The sequence below is a fragment of the Protopterus annectens genome, chromosome 11.part0 (assembly GCF_019279795.1).
Source record: "Protopterus annectens isolate FY-2018-M chromosome 11.part0, PAN1.0, whole genome shotgun sequence".
Taxonomy (NCBI): domain Eukaryota; kingdom Metazoa; phylum Chordata; order Ceratodontiformes; family Protopteridae; genus Protopterus; species Protopterus annectens.
The window spans coordinates 367,045,059-367,062,061 of NC_056745.1; the positions used below are offsets into that span (position 1 = coordinate 367,045,059).

The 17,003-nt window shown below is 42.1% G+C and overlaps 1 protein-coding gene across 1 annotated transcript in view; it reads right to left on the bottom strand.

Moving 5' to 3' along the window:
- The window catches only part of POC1B (POC1 centriolar protein B), a 944,738-nt gene that overhangs the window by 690,271 nt on the left and 237,464 nt on the right, over window positions 1–17,003 (bottom strand). The window contains exon 6 of the mRNA XM_044087861.1: window positions 5,690–5,797. Within this exon, the coding sequence (XP_043943796.1) occupies window positions 5,690–5,797 (108 nt within the window). The remainder of the gene's footprint in view (window positions 1–5,689; window positions 5,798–17,003) is intronic.

Here is a 17,003-nt window from a genome sequence, read left to right on the forward strand (position 1 = left end):
CCAGCTTGTCCCCCTCTGCCTCTAGGGGAAAAGGAGTCTGAAGTGTTCCGAGAATGCTGAGACTTCCGGAACCACTTCTTTTGCCCTCGCTGATTCCTGGAAAAGGATCTTTGTGGGTTAGAGAAGCGGATCCCGATGGCTGACAGTGTCTTCCCATCCTATCCCGATGGCTGACAGTGTCTTCCCATCCTTCTCACTCTGGACTAGCATATCTCGGATGGTCTTCCCGAATAGGGTCGAACCGTCAAAAGGGGCATTCGCAAAGGATGCCTTGAAAGGTTCCGTAAAATCGCAAAACCGGAGCCAGGTGTGACGGCTCATGGCAATGCCAGACCCAGCCGCCCTAGTGGCTCCCTCGATGGCATGAGAGAGTAGGCGCATGGACGTGTTAGTCACAGACTTAAGAGTGGCCATATACACCGAGAATGAACTTTTATCCTCGGTGGAAATGGACTCCGGGGGAGACTCAGCATACTCTTTCACGAGGTTGCGCTGAAGTCTGATCACATGGGCCATGTAGTTCAGTTGCCCTTATGGCAAAGGTAGCTGAAGCATACGTCCACTTTCCGAGTCTATCTACTGCCCTAGACTCCTTGTCTGGAGGATGGACCAAGGAACTATCCTGAGCCAGTTCCTTTTTAGTGGCCACCATCACCAACATGGCATCAAATGGGGAACCCTTACTCCATGCAGGTTTATCCATAAGAGGGCTCAAAGTATTGTCCTGCCTTTTAGGTATAGGTTTTACAGTGTCCGGCTCCTTCCAAGCTCTGGTAGTGATGAGGTCCACCAGAGGATCAGCCGGGAGGGGGGACACCCAAGAGGTAGATGGGCCTGCATTGAACGCCTCCAGGAATAACAACTCGTCCGAGAAAGGCTTTTGGGTGGACCAAACTCCCCTCTGACAGAGGATTTCCATTATGCTTCCAAATGAGACATCCTCGGGAGGTGATCTGGAGAAGCCTTCCTCTTCCTCCAAGTCATTATCCTCGGTGAGGGACTTGGGGGAATCTAGGTGCCTCCTCTTGCACTTGCAATTGCGAGAAATCTCCTCGGGGGGGCTCTCCAGGGAGGGCTCACAAACAGCTTCATATTCCTCAAGGGGAACCGTTTGGGACATATCAGACACAGGCGGTCCTTGAGAGGATGGCATGACAGAAAACACACTCAGCAGCGAGGGAGCAGGGACAGACTCCGAGAAAAAAGTGAGTGGTCTTGATCCTCCGGAGTGAACCCTCTCCACAACGAAGGCCGAAGGGGAACCAAAAAATGAGTAACCATGCCCCTTGGATCCGATGAAGGGATTGGAGCCGAACTCGGAAAAGACGGACCCAGAGGAAAGGAATGTCCTGACCATAACGGAGCCAGTGACACACTCATCCCCCCAGATCCGATGCCCAAATCACGGCTCCGAGAGCTCTGATCTGACATAGGATCCGACATACTCGAGGGCATGGCTGACGTCGAGGTTGGGGGAACCATCGGTGTTGACCCCCTGACTCCGTGGCTCCTCAGATCCAGGGACTCCGAAACCTGGTGATGGATCAGAGAAGGAGCTATCAGGGCAAACAATGAACTTCCCACTCTGGCGGGAGGGGGAGCCAGCAGCACTCCCATCTGCAAATGAGTCTGTATAAACCTTCTCATCATCCAGTCCATGTCAGCCTCAGAGAGGCTTCTTGTCGATCTGGAGGACGTCACTGATGCCTGCCGAGAGGGCCGATGCGTGGATGACCTCGAAGCAGGCCGAACCTCCTCCTCTGGCTCCGGAGAAAATCTAGGGGATTGGAGCCAAGGGGAAGACAGCTTAGAGGTCTGGGCAGGGGTAGTGACTACTTTAACAGGAGGACCCGAAAGATCCGATGGATGCGCTGGTCTCTTACGACCCCTATCTTTGTCTCTCTCTCTCTCTCTTTTTCTCTGTCTCTCTCCCTATGCTTATCCTTCCTGGCCTCTTTGTCACCCTGTTTTGAAACGGGAGTGTGAGTCCCAGACAGGGGAGGAGGACCTGAAGCTGATACAGCCACAACTGTGGCTGTAGAGGAAGGAGAAGGGGAAGTAGTAGCTTCTGCTGGGAGAAGCCCAGCCAAAATTAACTTGGTCCTGCGATCCCGCAGGGCCTGTGGATTAAATGCTGCACATATTTTGCAGCCTGAAGAAAGGTGGGGAACCCCCAAACACATGAAGCACAGAGTGTGGCCATCAGCCGGGGACAACTTATGGCCACACACTGCGCATTTGGGGAAAGTCGGCTTTTGTGGTTCCAACATCTCAACTCCACAACAACAAATAAGGCTAACTAAAGCCCTATCTACAATCTCACACACACACAGCAAAGGCAGGAAAGGGAAGCCTACACTAACTAAAACACAAAGTTTACTTTCTTTTCTTTAAACGGAAAAACCCGGGGAGGGGAAGAAAGGGGAAGGAAAACATTATGCACGCACACTAAACTAACTTTTGAACAGTTAAAGGGAGGAAAACCCTACTGTACATGCCTGGAGCACAGAGATCACGTCTTGGTGAAGCAGCGGCAAATGTTGGAAGGAGGTTGCAGTGTAGTAAGGGGGAGGAGCATGGAGCTTGGATCATAGCTTGGAAAGCTGCCGGCTCGGATCCATGTCGGATCCAAAACCCATAGGTTGATGATCAAATGAAGTTAACTACTTGAGATCCACAAGTTCCTAAATAAAAACAATTTACTGTCACTCCTCCATTGTTACCTTCATTAGACAGCCATGGAATATCACCAAGTTGAGACAGCATGTGAACCCAAGTGGGAAAATCACCTCCTTTAAAAATGAGCCTTTAGACAGTTGTGGAATATCCCCAAGTTGAGTTCATGTGAACTAAAATGGGCAAATTACCTCCTTTAAAAGAAACCTGAAATGAACGGAATGTTCTTAATTGCAATTTGGCATGAGGATTAAAAATGGGTAACTCATGAATTAATGTTCCCTTTTTATCAAATTTGTTAAAGACCTCAGCAGAGGAAGAACCAAAGAATGCCTCTTTATACAGGAGTCTTTCATAATCTCAGATTTGGTATCCTCTGGTAAATTCTGTGGGCACAGCCAGGCACATCTCATCACTTACCCAGTAGCAGGTGTTCTAGACACAAAAGTGTAATAAAAACAATTAAGAAGTGTTTGGTTATCTGAGATACAGAAGATATTAAAGAATTCAAAGAGGTCTTAGGAAGGGAGATCTGCAATTAACATTCTTATATTATGAAAAGAAGCCAGCAGAAATTTGGACATGTGAGCCTGACAATTCACGAATCTGAAAGCTAAGAACGAAGAATAAGCTCTCTTTCCAAATCTTTCAAATACTGTCATATCTTTATCAGAAGGAAGAGGGGTAGCTGCCAAAAGACATTTGGCAAAAGACAGTTTCAAGAGAGAAATCACTATAAGGTTTGATCTACGGCTTGAAAAGACAAATTTATGGATCTGAGGGACCTTATATAAAATATCAGACCTTTTGGGGGAAGAGTCTGCCAGGCAAACTGTTGGCTATCAAGAAAGTATACTCTAATTACTGCAAGGCAGGTGGAAGTACTATAGGCTGCGGAACACCCACTTGTAATAAACTATGTTTGCTGGGATAATGGTATTTCTTTTTGTGGCCACTGAAATAACTCCTTCATTCTATCATTAGTATCAGAAAAAAGTTAATACTTCAGGAGGGGAATCTAAAGAAAAAATTTCCCCAGAATCGGATTCTCTCTTTTGTGGTATAGGAACTTGAAAATCACAATTTAAATCAAATCTCCATCCTGCTGACCAAGGTTCAAAATACGAGAAAGAGGAAAATCTTATTTTAAAATTCAGGGAAGACTCAGAATTCAAGGATGCAAAGGTGTGAAATAATCCTCTGGCAAAACTCAGCCAATCTTTCCTGTCTACCCCTGTCTATCCATTGTAATACAAAATGAAAAAAAAAAACTTTGATTTCTTTTCCTAGGCGACTCCCCACCACAAAAAAAAAAAGAAAAGACCAACCCAAAGACTGGTCCCTTCCCTGAGAATCAAGATCCTTATGGCAGATTTGAGGTACAGCATCATCCTACTACTCCTGCTAACACCAAGTTTGGTTCTCCCTTGCCTGAAGAGGGCAGGTGAGCAGCTACAAAGGATGTACCCGTCTCTCAGTCCTTAGCAGCTCCTTATGGAGAAACACCAGAGGGATCAAAAAAAATCTATGAGCAGTCCAAGGTACCCACATCATCACTCACTGGTAGCGGAGGTGAAGAGGACGCTAGTTTGAAGACTGAAGGCTCCCATACAGCTTTCTTCCCTTTTTTTTTTTTTTTTTTTTTTTTTTTTTTGGTGGGGGGTGGAAGAACTGAAGACCCCAAAGCCTAGCCATCTCCCTACTGAAAAATATCTCTGACAAGCAGATAGTGAAGCCTTGGACAGTTAAGTGGGGAAAATCTGACTGTATAAGTTAAGTTTTGATATAAAGATTGTAATGACAAACTCCCCAAAACCACTAATACTAGCTTCTACCTACATTTTTTTTTACTAAAAAAGTAAAACTTTAACCTAAAAAATAAAATAAAATTGTAAAAGGCATTTCTCCACAGGGAATCCTTACTAAAATGTAACTTTTAAGGCAAAAGTTTTGCAGCAACCACTAATAACACAAGTCTTAGCCCTCAGAAATAATTTTTGATAAAAAGTTAAACTTCTTTTCACAAAAATTGGTAAAGAAGAAGGCATACCCCCTCTGGGTGCTTATCTGACCAACCAGGGAGAAGTATTATCTAACTGTCAACCCACTCAAAGCCTGCAGAGAAAAGTGCACTTCAACAAGTTCTGAAGGTTTGGCACCCTAACCACTGACTGCTGTCCTCAAGCTGTTCAGAGGTTAGTGAACGTGGAATAATGAATATCCACTCTTACTTTTTCTGTTTCCAGTTTCAATTTCTTTGACATTAAAATATAACCCATGTATTTCAGACTTTTCTCATTTACACTTGCATACCTACAAATTATTCTGTCTCAATCTACTGACAGAACGTAAGCCCTCCATGCATACAATCATACACCAACAGATAATAAATTATGTTTGGAGCATCTTCCATTTCTTCAGTTACCTGTGCAAAAGCTTACAGAGAGATGCACTGATGACATGAAAGCAGAATTCTAAGGAGCCTGCACTTTTGTGATGGCATAGTTAACATCCATACTTTGGAGCAAGCTTCATTTAACCTATTCTGCCAAAATCACTGGTTTGCATCCAGGTAATGACAAGAACTTAGCACGTGGCATTCTTGGACCACATGCTCAACTGAAAATCAACTGGCAATGTTTTCTTATAATTTTACTCCGTTCCTACAAACCAACGTAAAGACAAATCCTGTCCTTTCTAGATAACGGCAACCATAACACTTAACCATTCTGTTGGCTCTAACTGCTTTTTAATGTAACACTTTATACAGGATGTCTACACATCAGCTAAGAATGCATGGGATAGAAATGACAGAAGGACCAGACTCAAACTACCAGTAATAGTCAATAGATCATTTTAAGGTACTACAGACTTCTGTTACACACATGCCATTGTTCAGTATAATTTTTCACAGTTCAGCTCCAGCAATCTTAAAAATACTGAAATTCAAAAATAGACATACACATAAAAAACTAACAACAAATCTCAGGAACCATACTCCTAGTGCACTTACCCGCCATAATCAGCAAAAGTATTTATACACAATTTGTTTGCAGCGTCCCATATTTTAACTGTTCTGTCATCACTACAAGAGACTATTAGCCTTCCATCAGGTGAAAACCTAGGGGAAAAATAAGCTTTCTTTAATGTGAAAATTTCCAGATCCCACAATTAAAAAAAAAAAAAAAATGAAAAGACAGTACAGGATATAAGTCCACAATTCTGCAACTTGATAACACATGAAAAATGACATGGAAGCAGACATATGAAAAATGACAAAAGATGACAGTTCCATCAACTCTAATAACATATCACTCAAAGTACACCAACCTTCTAAAAGTCTCCTAAGCATCACCAAATGCTAATTTAATAATTTCTCCTTCTGGCAACTGGGTAAGTGAAAGGGTTAGGTATCAATCTGAAATGTCAGGACCTGCTAAAATGACTCCCGAAACACAAGGATTGAATGGCTGAACAAATGGACATCTGAGATGGCCATTTCCCAGAATATTCCCTTTTCTCCTTGGTATGACAATCTTGGAGTTGGTATATACAATTTTGGGGGTGTAGGGCTTACTCCCCCCAGACATCAGTTGGTGTGGGGAAGGGGTCTTTCCCTCCAGCAAAAAAGAAGTTTTAAGGTGAAGAGTGATATTTGAGATTTGCTCTTCACCTATAGTTTAGATTTTCTTATTTTTAGATTGCTGGCACTTGGCATTTCGAGTGTCAATATTTCAATGGGAAGCCTAAATGAAACCTTTCAGGCAGGACTATCTTTGGAAACCAGAAGAACAAACTGAAGAAAATGCAATAACTTTCGTAAAAAAAAAAAAAAAAAAAAAAAAAAAAACTGAGGCATGCATACACCAACCTAATTAGCAAACAAATTACATGAGTCAACAAATAATTCAAGAAAGTTTTTTTATGATGAAATTCTAAAGCAAGTAATGGAAATTATTCTTCTGACACAATTTTTTAAAACTTTTAGAAATATTCTGATATCATCATCATCATCTTTCGGCTTTTCCCACAGCAGATCATCTCTTTCCATTTCTTCCTATCCTCTGCATCTTGCTCTGTCACACCAACCGCCTGCATGTCCTCTCTCACCACGTCCATAAACCTTATCTTAGGTCTTCCTCTTTTCCTCTTACCTGGCAGCTCCATCCTTAGCATCTTTTTCCCAATATACCCATCATCCCTCCTCAGCACATGTCCAAACCAACGCAATCTCGTCTCTCTTGCTTTGTCTCCAAACTGTCCAACATGAGCTGACCCTCTAATATACTGATTCCTACTCCTATCCTTCCTAGTCACACCGAGTGCAAATCTTAACATCTTTAACTCTGCCACATCCAGCTCGGACTCCTGCCTTTTTGTCAATGCCACTGTCTCCAACCCATATAACATAGCTGGTCTCACTACCCTCTTGTAGACCTTCCCTTTCACTCTTACTGGTAACCGTCTGTCACAAATCACTCCTGACACTCTTCTCCACCCATTCCACCCTGCCTGTACTCTCTTCTTCACCTCTCTTCCACATTCACCATTACTCTGAACTGTTGATCCCAAGTACTTAAACTCGTCCACCTTTACCAACTCTACTCCCTGCATCCTCACCATTCCTCTACCCTTCCTCTCATTTACACACATATATTCTGTCTTAGCCCTGCTAACCTTCATTCCTCTGCTCTCTAGAGCATATCTCCACCTCTCCTGAGTCTCCTCAACCTGATTCCTACTCTCACTACAGATCACAATGTCATTTGCAAACATCATAGTCCATGGGGCCTCCTGCCTGATCTCATCTGTCAATCTGTCCATCACCACTGCAAATAAGAAAGGACTCAGAGCTGATCCTTGATGTAATCCCACCTCCACCTTAAACGGATCTGTCACTCCCACTGTAGTCCTCAGCACTGTCACACTATCCTCGTACATATCCTGTACCACTCTTACATACTTCTCTGTCACTCCCGACTTCCTCATACAATACCACAACTCTTCTCTAGGCACCCTGTCATATCCTTTCTCCAAGTCTACAAAGACACAATGCAACTCCTTCTGACCTTCACTGTATTTCTCCAATAACACTCTCAGAGCAAACACTGCATCTTTAGTGCTCTTTCCTGGCATGAAACCATACTGCTGATCACTAATCATCACCTCCCTTCTTAACCTAGCTTCTACTACTCTTTCCCATAACTTCAAGCTGTGACTGATCAATTTTATCCCTCTGTAGTTACTGCAGCTCTGCACATCACCCTTATTCTTAAAGATAATTACCAAAACACTTTTTCTCCACTCCTCAGGCATCCTCTGACTTTCCAAAATTTCATTAAACAATCTAGTTAAATATTCCACTGCTATTTCTCCTAAGCACCGCCATGCTTCCATTGGTATGTCATCTGGGCCAACAGCCTTTCCATTCTTCATCCTCTTCATAGCTGTCCTTACTTCCTCCTTGCTAATCTGTTTCACTTCCTGATTCACTATCCCATCATCCAACCTTCTCTCTCTCTCTCTCTCTCTCTCTCTCATTCTCTTCATTTATCAGCCTCTCAAAATACTCTTTCCATCTACTCAACACACTCTACTCTCTTCTGAGTACCTTTCCCTCACTATCCTTTATCACCCTTACTTACTGCACATCTTTCCCAGCTCTGTCCCTCTGTCTAGCCAATTGGTACAGGTCCTTTTCTCCCTCTTTAGTGTCCAATCTCTCATACAACTCTCCATACGCCTTATCCTTAGCTTTCGCCACCTCTCTCTTTGCCATGCGCCTCATCTCCTTATACTCATGTCTACTTTCTTCATCTCTTTGACAATCCCACTTCTTCTTCGCCAGCCTCTTCCTCTGTATACTCTCCTGTACTTCCTCATTCCACCACCAGGTCTCCTTGTCCTTCCTCTGTCCACATGTCACACCAAGCACCTTTCTAGCAGTCTCCCTTACTAGTTCTGCTGTAGTTACCCAGCTATTCGGTAACTCTCCACTGCCTCCCAGTGCCTGTCTTAACTCTTCCCTAAACTCCACTTCACAATCACCCTTTTATAACTTCCACCATTTAATCCTTGGCACTGCTTTCACACTCCTCCTCCTCTTCTTGATCACCAACGTCATCCTACAGACCACCATTCTATGCTGCTTAACTACACTTTCCCCTGCCACCACTCTACAGTGTGCTAATTGGGAGTTTCTTTCCTTCTTTCTATAATCGGGAAAAGAAAAGGCTTGGAACTGGTAAAAATGTCTGTTCCGCAGAATGGTTAAGCCAAAAAATGAGCACACTCCCAGAAGGCTGAATGAAATGTAATGAATTAGCAAGGGAAGGGCAGACATTATCAGAAGTCTACATATGTGACAGAACATGTAAAAAGTTCAGAGGTGGACTGTCAGTGTAATAGGTTCTTTTAACAAGTAAAGCAATAGTGTTTATTACCTCAAGAAAGGGGAATAACAGATACTCCAAGATGGCTGCAAATTGAGTAACAGCTTAATTCTAGCTCTTCCCATGTGAAAACAGAAACGTAGCATAGAAAACCAGTGGACCTGGACTTCTGAGTAACTTTCACTAACTGGCTAGTAAGTGTACTGTCTAGATGCCAGAAAAAAAGAAATACAGAGGAACTGAAAGAAAATCGGCTACAAAAGGCAACAAAAAACACTGACTGGGAAAAGTACTGTAGCTGTTCAACAAAAAGCAGTGCAAGCTCTAGATATGACTTCCAGTAACCTTGAGGAAAGTATAAAGCAACTGTACACAGACCTGACTAAAATAAATGAAACAATGATGGAGTATTATCAACTTAAACAATAAAAGGCTGGAAAGAATGGAAGAAGCTTTTAGCAGATACTCCGATAAGGTGATAAAAGTGCAGAACTCAGAGGCCGAAATGAAGAAAAGGTTGGCTGAATATGAAGACTGCACAAGAAGAGATGTTTAAAAAAAGAATTAGAGAACAGAGCACACAGCGAAAACCTGAGATTTTCTGATGTGTCTGAGAAGCTGGAAGGAACAGATTGTATTAATTTCATGAAAGCACAAATAAGCAACTAGACTGGTATTCCACAACAGGAACTGTTAACTGAAAGGCCACATCGTGTGTATGCTCCAAAACTGGCTATGAGAAAACAACCTAGACCTTTAATAGTAAATATGCAATCTTACCAGCAGGAGTTGATTCTGACAAAACTGTGGCAGAAGAACAAGCTACTGAATGTAGGAGACAGCATAGTAATTTTGTAGAGAATGACTACTCATTGTACACCAAGCAGAAGAGGAATAAATTTGTTCCATTATTCAGGGAATGTTGAGAAGCAGGCGTGAGATTCAAACTGCTGTACCCAGCTATCTCCAAAATATTTTCCCTGGAGGAACAAAATCATTTCTCAATTAAGTACATGCTAAGGAACAAACACAAAAGTCTTTCTAACAAAAAGTGAGCTGTGAAACAGAAGGAGATTCTGCTTCTTGTTCTTCTGGTAATAAAGACTACAGAGAGAGAGAGAGAGAGAGACTGTCTGTGGAAGTGAAGCCTTTCCCAGAGTTAAAATGGAAAATGCTTGAGACAGGGGAAAAAGCACAGGAGCTAACTAGAAGAATAGAGAGTGCACTGTAGATGAAGCAGGGACAGGGTTTGGGAGATGGAGATGAACAGGAATACAACAAGCACATCTGGAAATCTTGAACTTTCTTGGACTTTGTTAAACATGTAAGGGACTCTAAAGCATATGCCCTACTCATGCTGTTAACATTTAGAGAATAAAATCAGTGACTTGGAAACTGACAAATATGGGATTACAAACCAATATTTATATTTGTGAATCGGGACAGAACAAGAAAATCTGGAAATACTGGACTTTTTGGACTTTGTTAAACTTACAGGGGACTCTAAAGCATATGCCCTACTTCATGTCATTAATGTTCAGAAAAATACTCAGGGCAGGGGAAGAAGGAGGAGAAATGTAACTAAGTTAAACAAATTTGTTTCTTAATATTACTATTTAAATGGTGCAAGATTTTCTTTGCATGTTATCAAGTAAAGTTTTTTCAGTCATTTTTAAGTGCAACAGGGATACTAATGTAAATCAGTGTTCCTGTTTTTTTTTTTTTTTCCCTTCTTCCTTTCTCCTTGTTGTTAAGATATGTAGGCTCTGCAATGTAAAAAAAAAAAAAAAAAAAAAAAAAAAAGATCCGGTTGAAAGGGCATAGCAAAAGAACAATTAGAGTGTTTTTTTCTAATTCTTGCCTAAAGGAATTACTGGGTTAAAGCCATTAGCTTTACATAGTAACACGTTTTAAGAGAAAGCAAGTAAATGAAAAAGAATACTGAACATTATAAGGCTTATTTTCTAGTAAACAGTTTTGTATCAGGTTCTCATTTCTCTAGCAGACAATCTAATAAAGAGAAATGGATAGGAGAAAATTTTTCTGAAAGCATTCAAATGTTTTCCCAGCTGAGAAAGCTATAAAGATAAGACAAAACCAAACAGCACTTAATAGAATTACAGGCTCTACCATGCATCTTAGCATGGATAATCCTCCTTTTAGTTTAATGCGAGTCTGTATGTCTGGCTGTCAGTATGGAACATTTGTTCATATTAAGAGGGTAAAGCTTCAATATTTCAAGATGTACATAGGTTTGTGTGTTAATATTACATTAATACATTTTAGGGGGTATTGGGATGTGTGTATACTTGTGTTTGAGGGTTTTCAATACAACAAAAGGATTTGCAAGATGTGACAGGCTCAAATGGAGATGACATGTCATTAATGTTCCACACATTATAATTTTATACAATTGTATAAAACATTAACCTGCCAAACAGTGCATGCATGTAATGCAAAAACTAAAACTAGAACTAAACATTAAAAAAAAAAGTTGTTATACATAAAAGGTAGGAATAATAATCCCTCAAGAATATAATTATTTCTATAATGTCTTTAAATGTTAATGGTCTCACAGATAAATAAAAAAAGAAAGAGTAGTGAACTATATTAAAAATGTGGAGTACAAATAGCTATGCTACAGGAGACACACTTGGAAAGAGCTGAACATGTGAATTTGATAAAGAAAGGTTTTCAGGATGGTTCATCAGCAGAATACGTGGCGTAAAGAAAAACAGGCATACTTATATTAATTAAAAGTGGAGCTCCAATACTAATAGAAAAGGATAGAAAAAAGAAAACAATGGTAGATTTGTAGTACTAAGGGGTTACTGGCAAGGGAGGAGGACTAAACTGGCATGTATTTACATTCCACCAAAAACTGCTGTAATGAAGCTTAAGAAAAGTCTAGGAGAAATACTTAGGTTTCAGCAAGGAATATTACTTAATAGGTAGGGGCTAGAATTTGATTTGCAACACTGAAGATATATCCGGGGGGACCCAGAAGGGAAATATAACAAAGGTGGTTAGATTTTTTTAAAGACATTTATGAAAATATTTGGCATGGAAGATGTGAATTCAGTACTAGGAGTTCAGATTGAATTTACATATTATTCCCCAAGATACAAAAACAGGGCTAGGCTACACAGAATTTGCATTTCACAGGAACATGTGCATTTAACTGAAAGTCTTGATATGCACCCAATAACTATTTCAGATCATGCACCAATAATAACTAAAATAAAAACACAGGTTAATGGAATAAAAATAAGACACTGTTGCTTTCCCACCTATCTGCTGGAAAAATGGAATTTAAGGAATGGGTAGTGGAAATTATTCAGATGCTATTTCAGAAGACAGAAATTTCTCCTGAAAATATAGCTAGGGAGTAGGACAAAATTAAAGCGGAGTGTAAAAATAGGGTGGAAATAAAAGAAAGGGAGATATGGTTAAGAAGTAACAAAAATTATCTAGAGGGACTGACAAATGTTAATGGGGGAATCTCACAGAACAAGAGGATCAACTACAGAATGCTAAACATAAAATAATGGATTACCTCAATAATATGCATGAGTTTACAAAGATTGCCATTAAGCAACTGTTTTTTGATAATAACTCTAGATCACAAAAACTTTTAGCACAGCAACTCTGGCAACAGAAAACAGAAAGGGCTGTCACCATGCTTAGGGAGCCTACAACAGGGAAAATAACAAGGGATCCTGTAGAAGTATTAGAAATATTTTGGAATTTCTATGAAAGTCTGTATAAAGCAGAGAAAAACAGAAATTAGAAAAAGTACGAATGGAAATGTTTATGGAAAAATTAAATATGCCAAGGTTAGAGGTAGTCACTAACAGGATAGGAGGAGATGAGATAAAAATAGTAATGTATAACCAATCTACAGGAAAAATCCCCAGGAATAGATGGTATTTCTGTAGAAGGCTGGAAGCTAGGAGGGAAATGGAAGGTTTTGTTTAACAGTATTTTAAGAGGAAAAAATACCAACATCCTGGAAGAAAGAGGTAGTAGCTGTAACACCAAAAGAGAGGGTAAAGATCTGTCAGATCCAGCTTCATACATGCTCATTTCAATACTAAATCATGATTATAAAGTGTTTATGTCTTCTTCTTCTTTCGGCTTTTTTCTCGGTTAGGGGTCACCACAGCAGATCACATGTCCGCTCATGATTGGCAGTGGAGTTTTACGGTGTCGAGTTGCCCGCCCGGCACCCAACCTTCCACAGAAGGCACACACATGCACACACTCACACCTAGGGCCAATTTAGAGTGTCCAATCCACCTACAGCATGTCTTTGGGATGTGGGAGGAAACCCACACGACCACAGGGAGGACATGCAGACTCCGCACAGAAGGCACCCCAGCCGGGAATCAAACCGGAGAACCTCTTGCTGTGAGGCGGCAAAGCTAACTGGCTAAAAAAATGGCAAACGTGATGTCAAAATTGACACGTGAATCATTGTGGTTTTGTGGAAGGGAGGCATACATTTGGGAAGCAGAATGTAAGAAAATATCACTGTTGTTGGTCGGTCTTGATGCAGAGAAAAAAATTGGCAGAGTAACCTGGGACTTTATGAGCAGAGCAATGGAAGCATTTGCATTCCCTGATAAAATTATAAGGTTGATTAAGAGGACATATGAGAGATTGGAGGCAGAAATTAAAGTGCGTGTGGTCCTCTCTGATGATCTCTGCATGAGCAAATGAGCAAAGGAATCAGGCAGAGGTGTCCTCTCTCTCCTTTGTTATTTGCATTATATTTAGAACCAACTGGCAAAGAAAATAAGGGACTCTGAAATTCAAGAATATATTCTGTATGGCAGTCAAGAAAAGATGGCTCTGTTTACAGATTACATTATTTTATACCCAACAAAACCAGAAAGGCACATTACAATGCTGTGGAACATATTGAGAGAAATTCAAACCTTTTCAGGACACAAAATTAATGAAGCTAAAACAAAAGCAGTAGCAGTAAATTATAGACCTACATACAAGTTGGTTCAGCAATATCCATACTTATGAGCACATGATAAAATGAAGTATTTAGCAGTATGGATTAAAAATCATACTGGTGTGGCAGCAAACAAAAGATAATACAAAAACTGAGAAAATGGAAGCTCTGTTATATGGATATTGATAGCAAGATACAAGAAGTAAAAATGTTTAAGCCCCTTTAGTCTTATACACAGGTCAAGCATATTTTTATCAAACAGATAAGTTGTGGATAGCAATTAATAAAGAGCTGAAGGATTTTATCTGGGAAGGGAAGACAGCAAGAGTCAAGTGGGATAAGCTTATTCTTCCAACAAAACAGGGTGGACTAGGACTACCCGAGTTGAATGGGTATTTCAGAGTAACACAGTTAAGGCTCCTGTACACAGCAAAAGCAGAAAATAAGAAGTTACGTACTCACCATAACGTTCCATCTGAGTAGGTAAACGTCTTTTGCCTGCAACCTATGGGAATCGGATCGGAACTCGGATCCGAGCCGGCAGTTTTCAACAGCTTTAGATCCGAGCTCCAAGCTCCTCCCGCTACCCATAATCCCCTGCCAACCCTGACTGAACTCAGATCAAGTTTGCCCAAAAGCAGATACTGCATGAAGACTATTACTCTCAAAGATAAAGTGGGTAACACCCATGGACCTGAGAATGAAAACATTCGTAAGTGAGGGGGCAGGAGGGAGGGACGGTTGCTGACAAATGAAGTTTACCTACTCAGATGGAACGTTATGGTGAGTACATAACTTCTTAATCTGAAGTAGTTAACTTAATTTGTGCAGCAACCTATGGGACAGAGTCCCCAGCTACCTGAACCTTGGGCGGCCTTCATGGAAGGATGTTTCGGAGCACTGCAGAGCCAAAGGATGCTCTCCCTCTGGAGATAATGTCCAATTTATAGTGATTGATAAAGGTATGAGATGAGGCCCAAGTGGGTGCCGAACAAATATCATCCAAAGAGAATCTAGCTCTAAAAGCCGCAGAGGTAGACATAGACCGAGTAGAGTGGGCATGGACTCCCTGAGGTGCGGGCCTGCCAGAACTTTCATATGCTAAAAGGATACACTGCGAAATCCATCTAGACAGCGTGACTTTAGACACAGATTTACCCAAGTTAAATTTGGCAAAGGAGACGAACAACTGGTCAGATTGCCTATGACCAGATGTCCTGTGGATGTAGAAGCGAAGTTGTCTATGCACATCCAGTGAGTATAATTTGTATTCCCCTTTGTTTTGGTAATTAGGAAAGAAGACTGGTAGGTTGATGGACTGGTTAATATTCGATTCAGAGGCAATCTTGGGAAGAAAAGAGGGATTGGTCCTGAGGTAAACTCTATCCTTGTGAAAAGTCAAATATGGGGGTTTTACACAGAGGGCTTGTAGTTCAGAGACCCTTCGAGCCGAGGTGATCGCGACAAGAAAGGCCGTTTTCCATTACAAGAATTTAAGATCTACTGAAGCTGCAGGCTCAAATGGGAGAGCTGTCAAGGCCTGAAGCACCAGCGTTAAATCCCAAGGAGGGCCTACATCCTTCACTGGAGGTCTGAGCAGAAAGGTGCCCTTCAAAAAAGTCTTACACAATTTCGTGGTGAACAAAGGTCCCAGTTCATTTCCCACGTGATAATGAGAGATAGCTGCTAGTTGAACCTTGACTGTGGAGGAGCTAGCCCCCTGATGAAACAGCCCTGGCAGGAAGTCTAATACTGCGGGCAAAGGAGCTGTGAAAGGATCCAAATTTCGACGTTCCTCCCAAATGGAGAAACATTTCCATTTGCTACAATAGATCTTTCTAGTAGAAGGCTTGTGCGCTGCTACCAGAATAGTTTTAACTGGGGAAGAGATACCGGGAGTCCTAGCTACAAGTGGAACTGGAGCAGCCAAGCTGTGAGCTTGAGATTGTCCAGATTCGGGACTGGGAGATCTAGGGGGTGGGATATTAGATCCGGACAGGGATCCAGAATCCAAGGAGGATTCACCAGATGAGACCAAAGGTAAGGGAACCAGGTTTGATGAGGCCAGAATGGGACAATGAGGATTATCCTGCTCCCCAACCGGCTGGCTTTCTGTAGAAACTTCAGCATCAGAGGAAGAGGAGGGTAAGCATAAAGTAGACCGGGAGGTCAAGCATGCACCAGAGTGTCTCTCTGAGGTTTCCCGGAGGGGGAAATGAGAGCGAAGTAGTCGTAACATTTTGTGTTCGAGAGAGAAGCAACGAGATCGCAACAGGGTTGACCCCATTCGGCGAAAACCCGATTCGCTATCTCGGGATTCAGAGACCACTCGTGTGGTAACAGGATGGTGCGACTTAGTCTGTCCGCTAGGATACTGGACCGCCCCGGAATGTGCGTTGCTATAAGAAAGCGGCTGGTGGAAATCGCCCATTCCCACACCCTCATGGCCTCTCGACAGAGTGGGTAAGACCTGGTTCCCCCTGTTTGTTGATGTACCAGACAACAGACATATTGTCCGTCTGAATCGCAATCGTTCCTACAGGAAGAAGGTCCTGAAGTGCTTGCAATGCTAACAGCACTGCCCTCATCTCTAGGACATTGATATGCAGAGAGGTCTCCGTGAGGTCCCACATGCCTTGGACTGTCCTGCCCGAACAATGCCCCCTCACCCGAGGCGGGAGGTGTCCGTGGTCACCGTGGCTACGGGAGGGGCCATAGAAAAGGGGCATCCTTCCTGGAGGTTCGGAGATTGGAGCCACCATAACAGGGCCCTTTTGCAAGCCCTGCTGAGGGGAATGGGATGGCTCAGAGGATATCGAAGGAAGGACTACTGGACCTGGAGGGTCCATTGTAAGACCCTCATATTCAAATGCGCCATTGGCAATAGGTTGATTGCCGCCGCCATTGAGCCTAGAGCCCTCAGGACCAATTCCGCAGGAGGAGCTGGAGATTCTAGAATGGCCTGCACA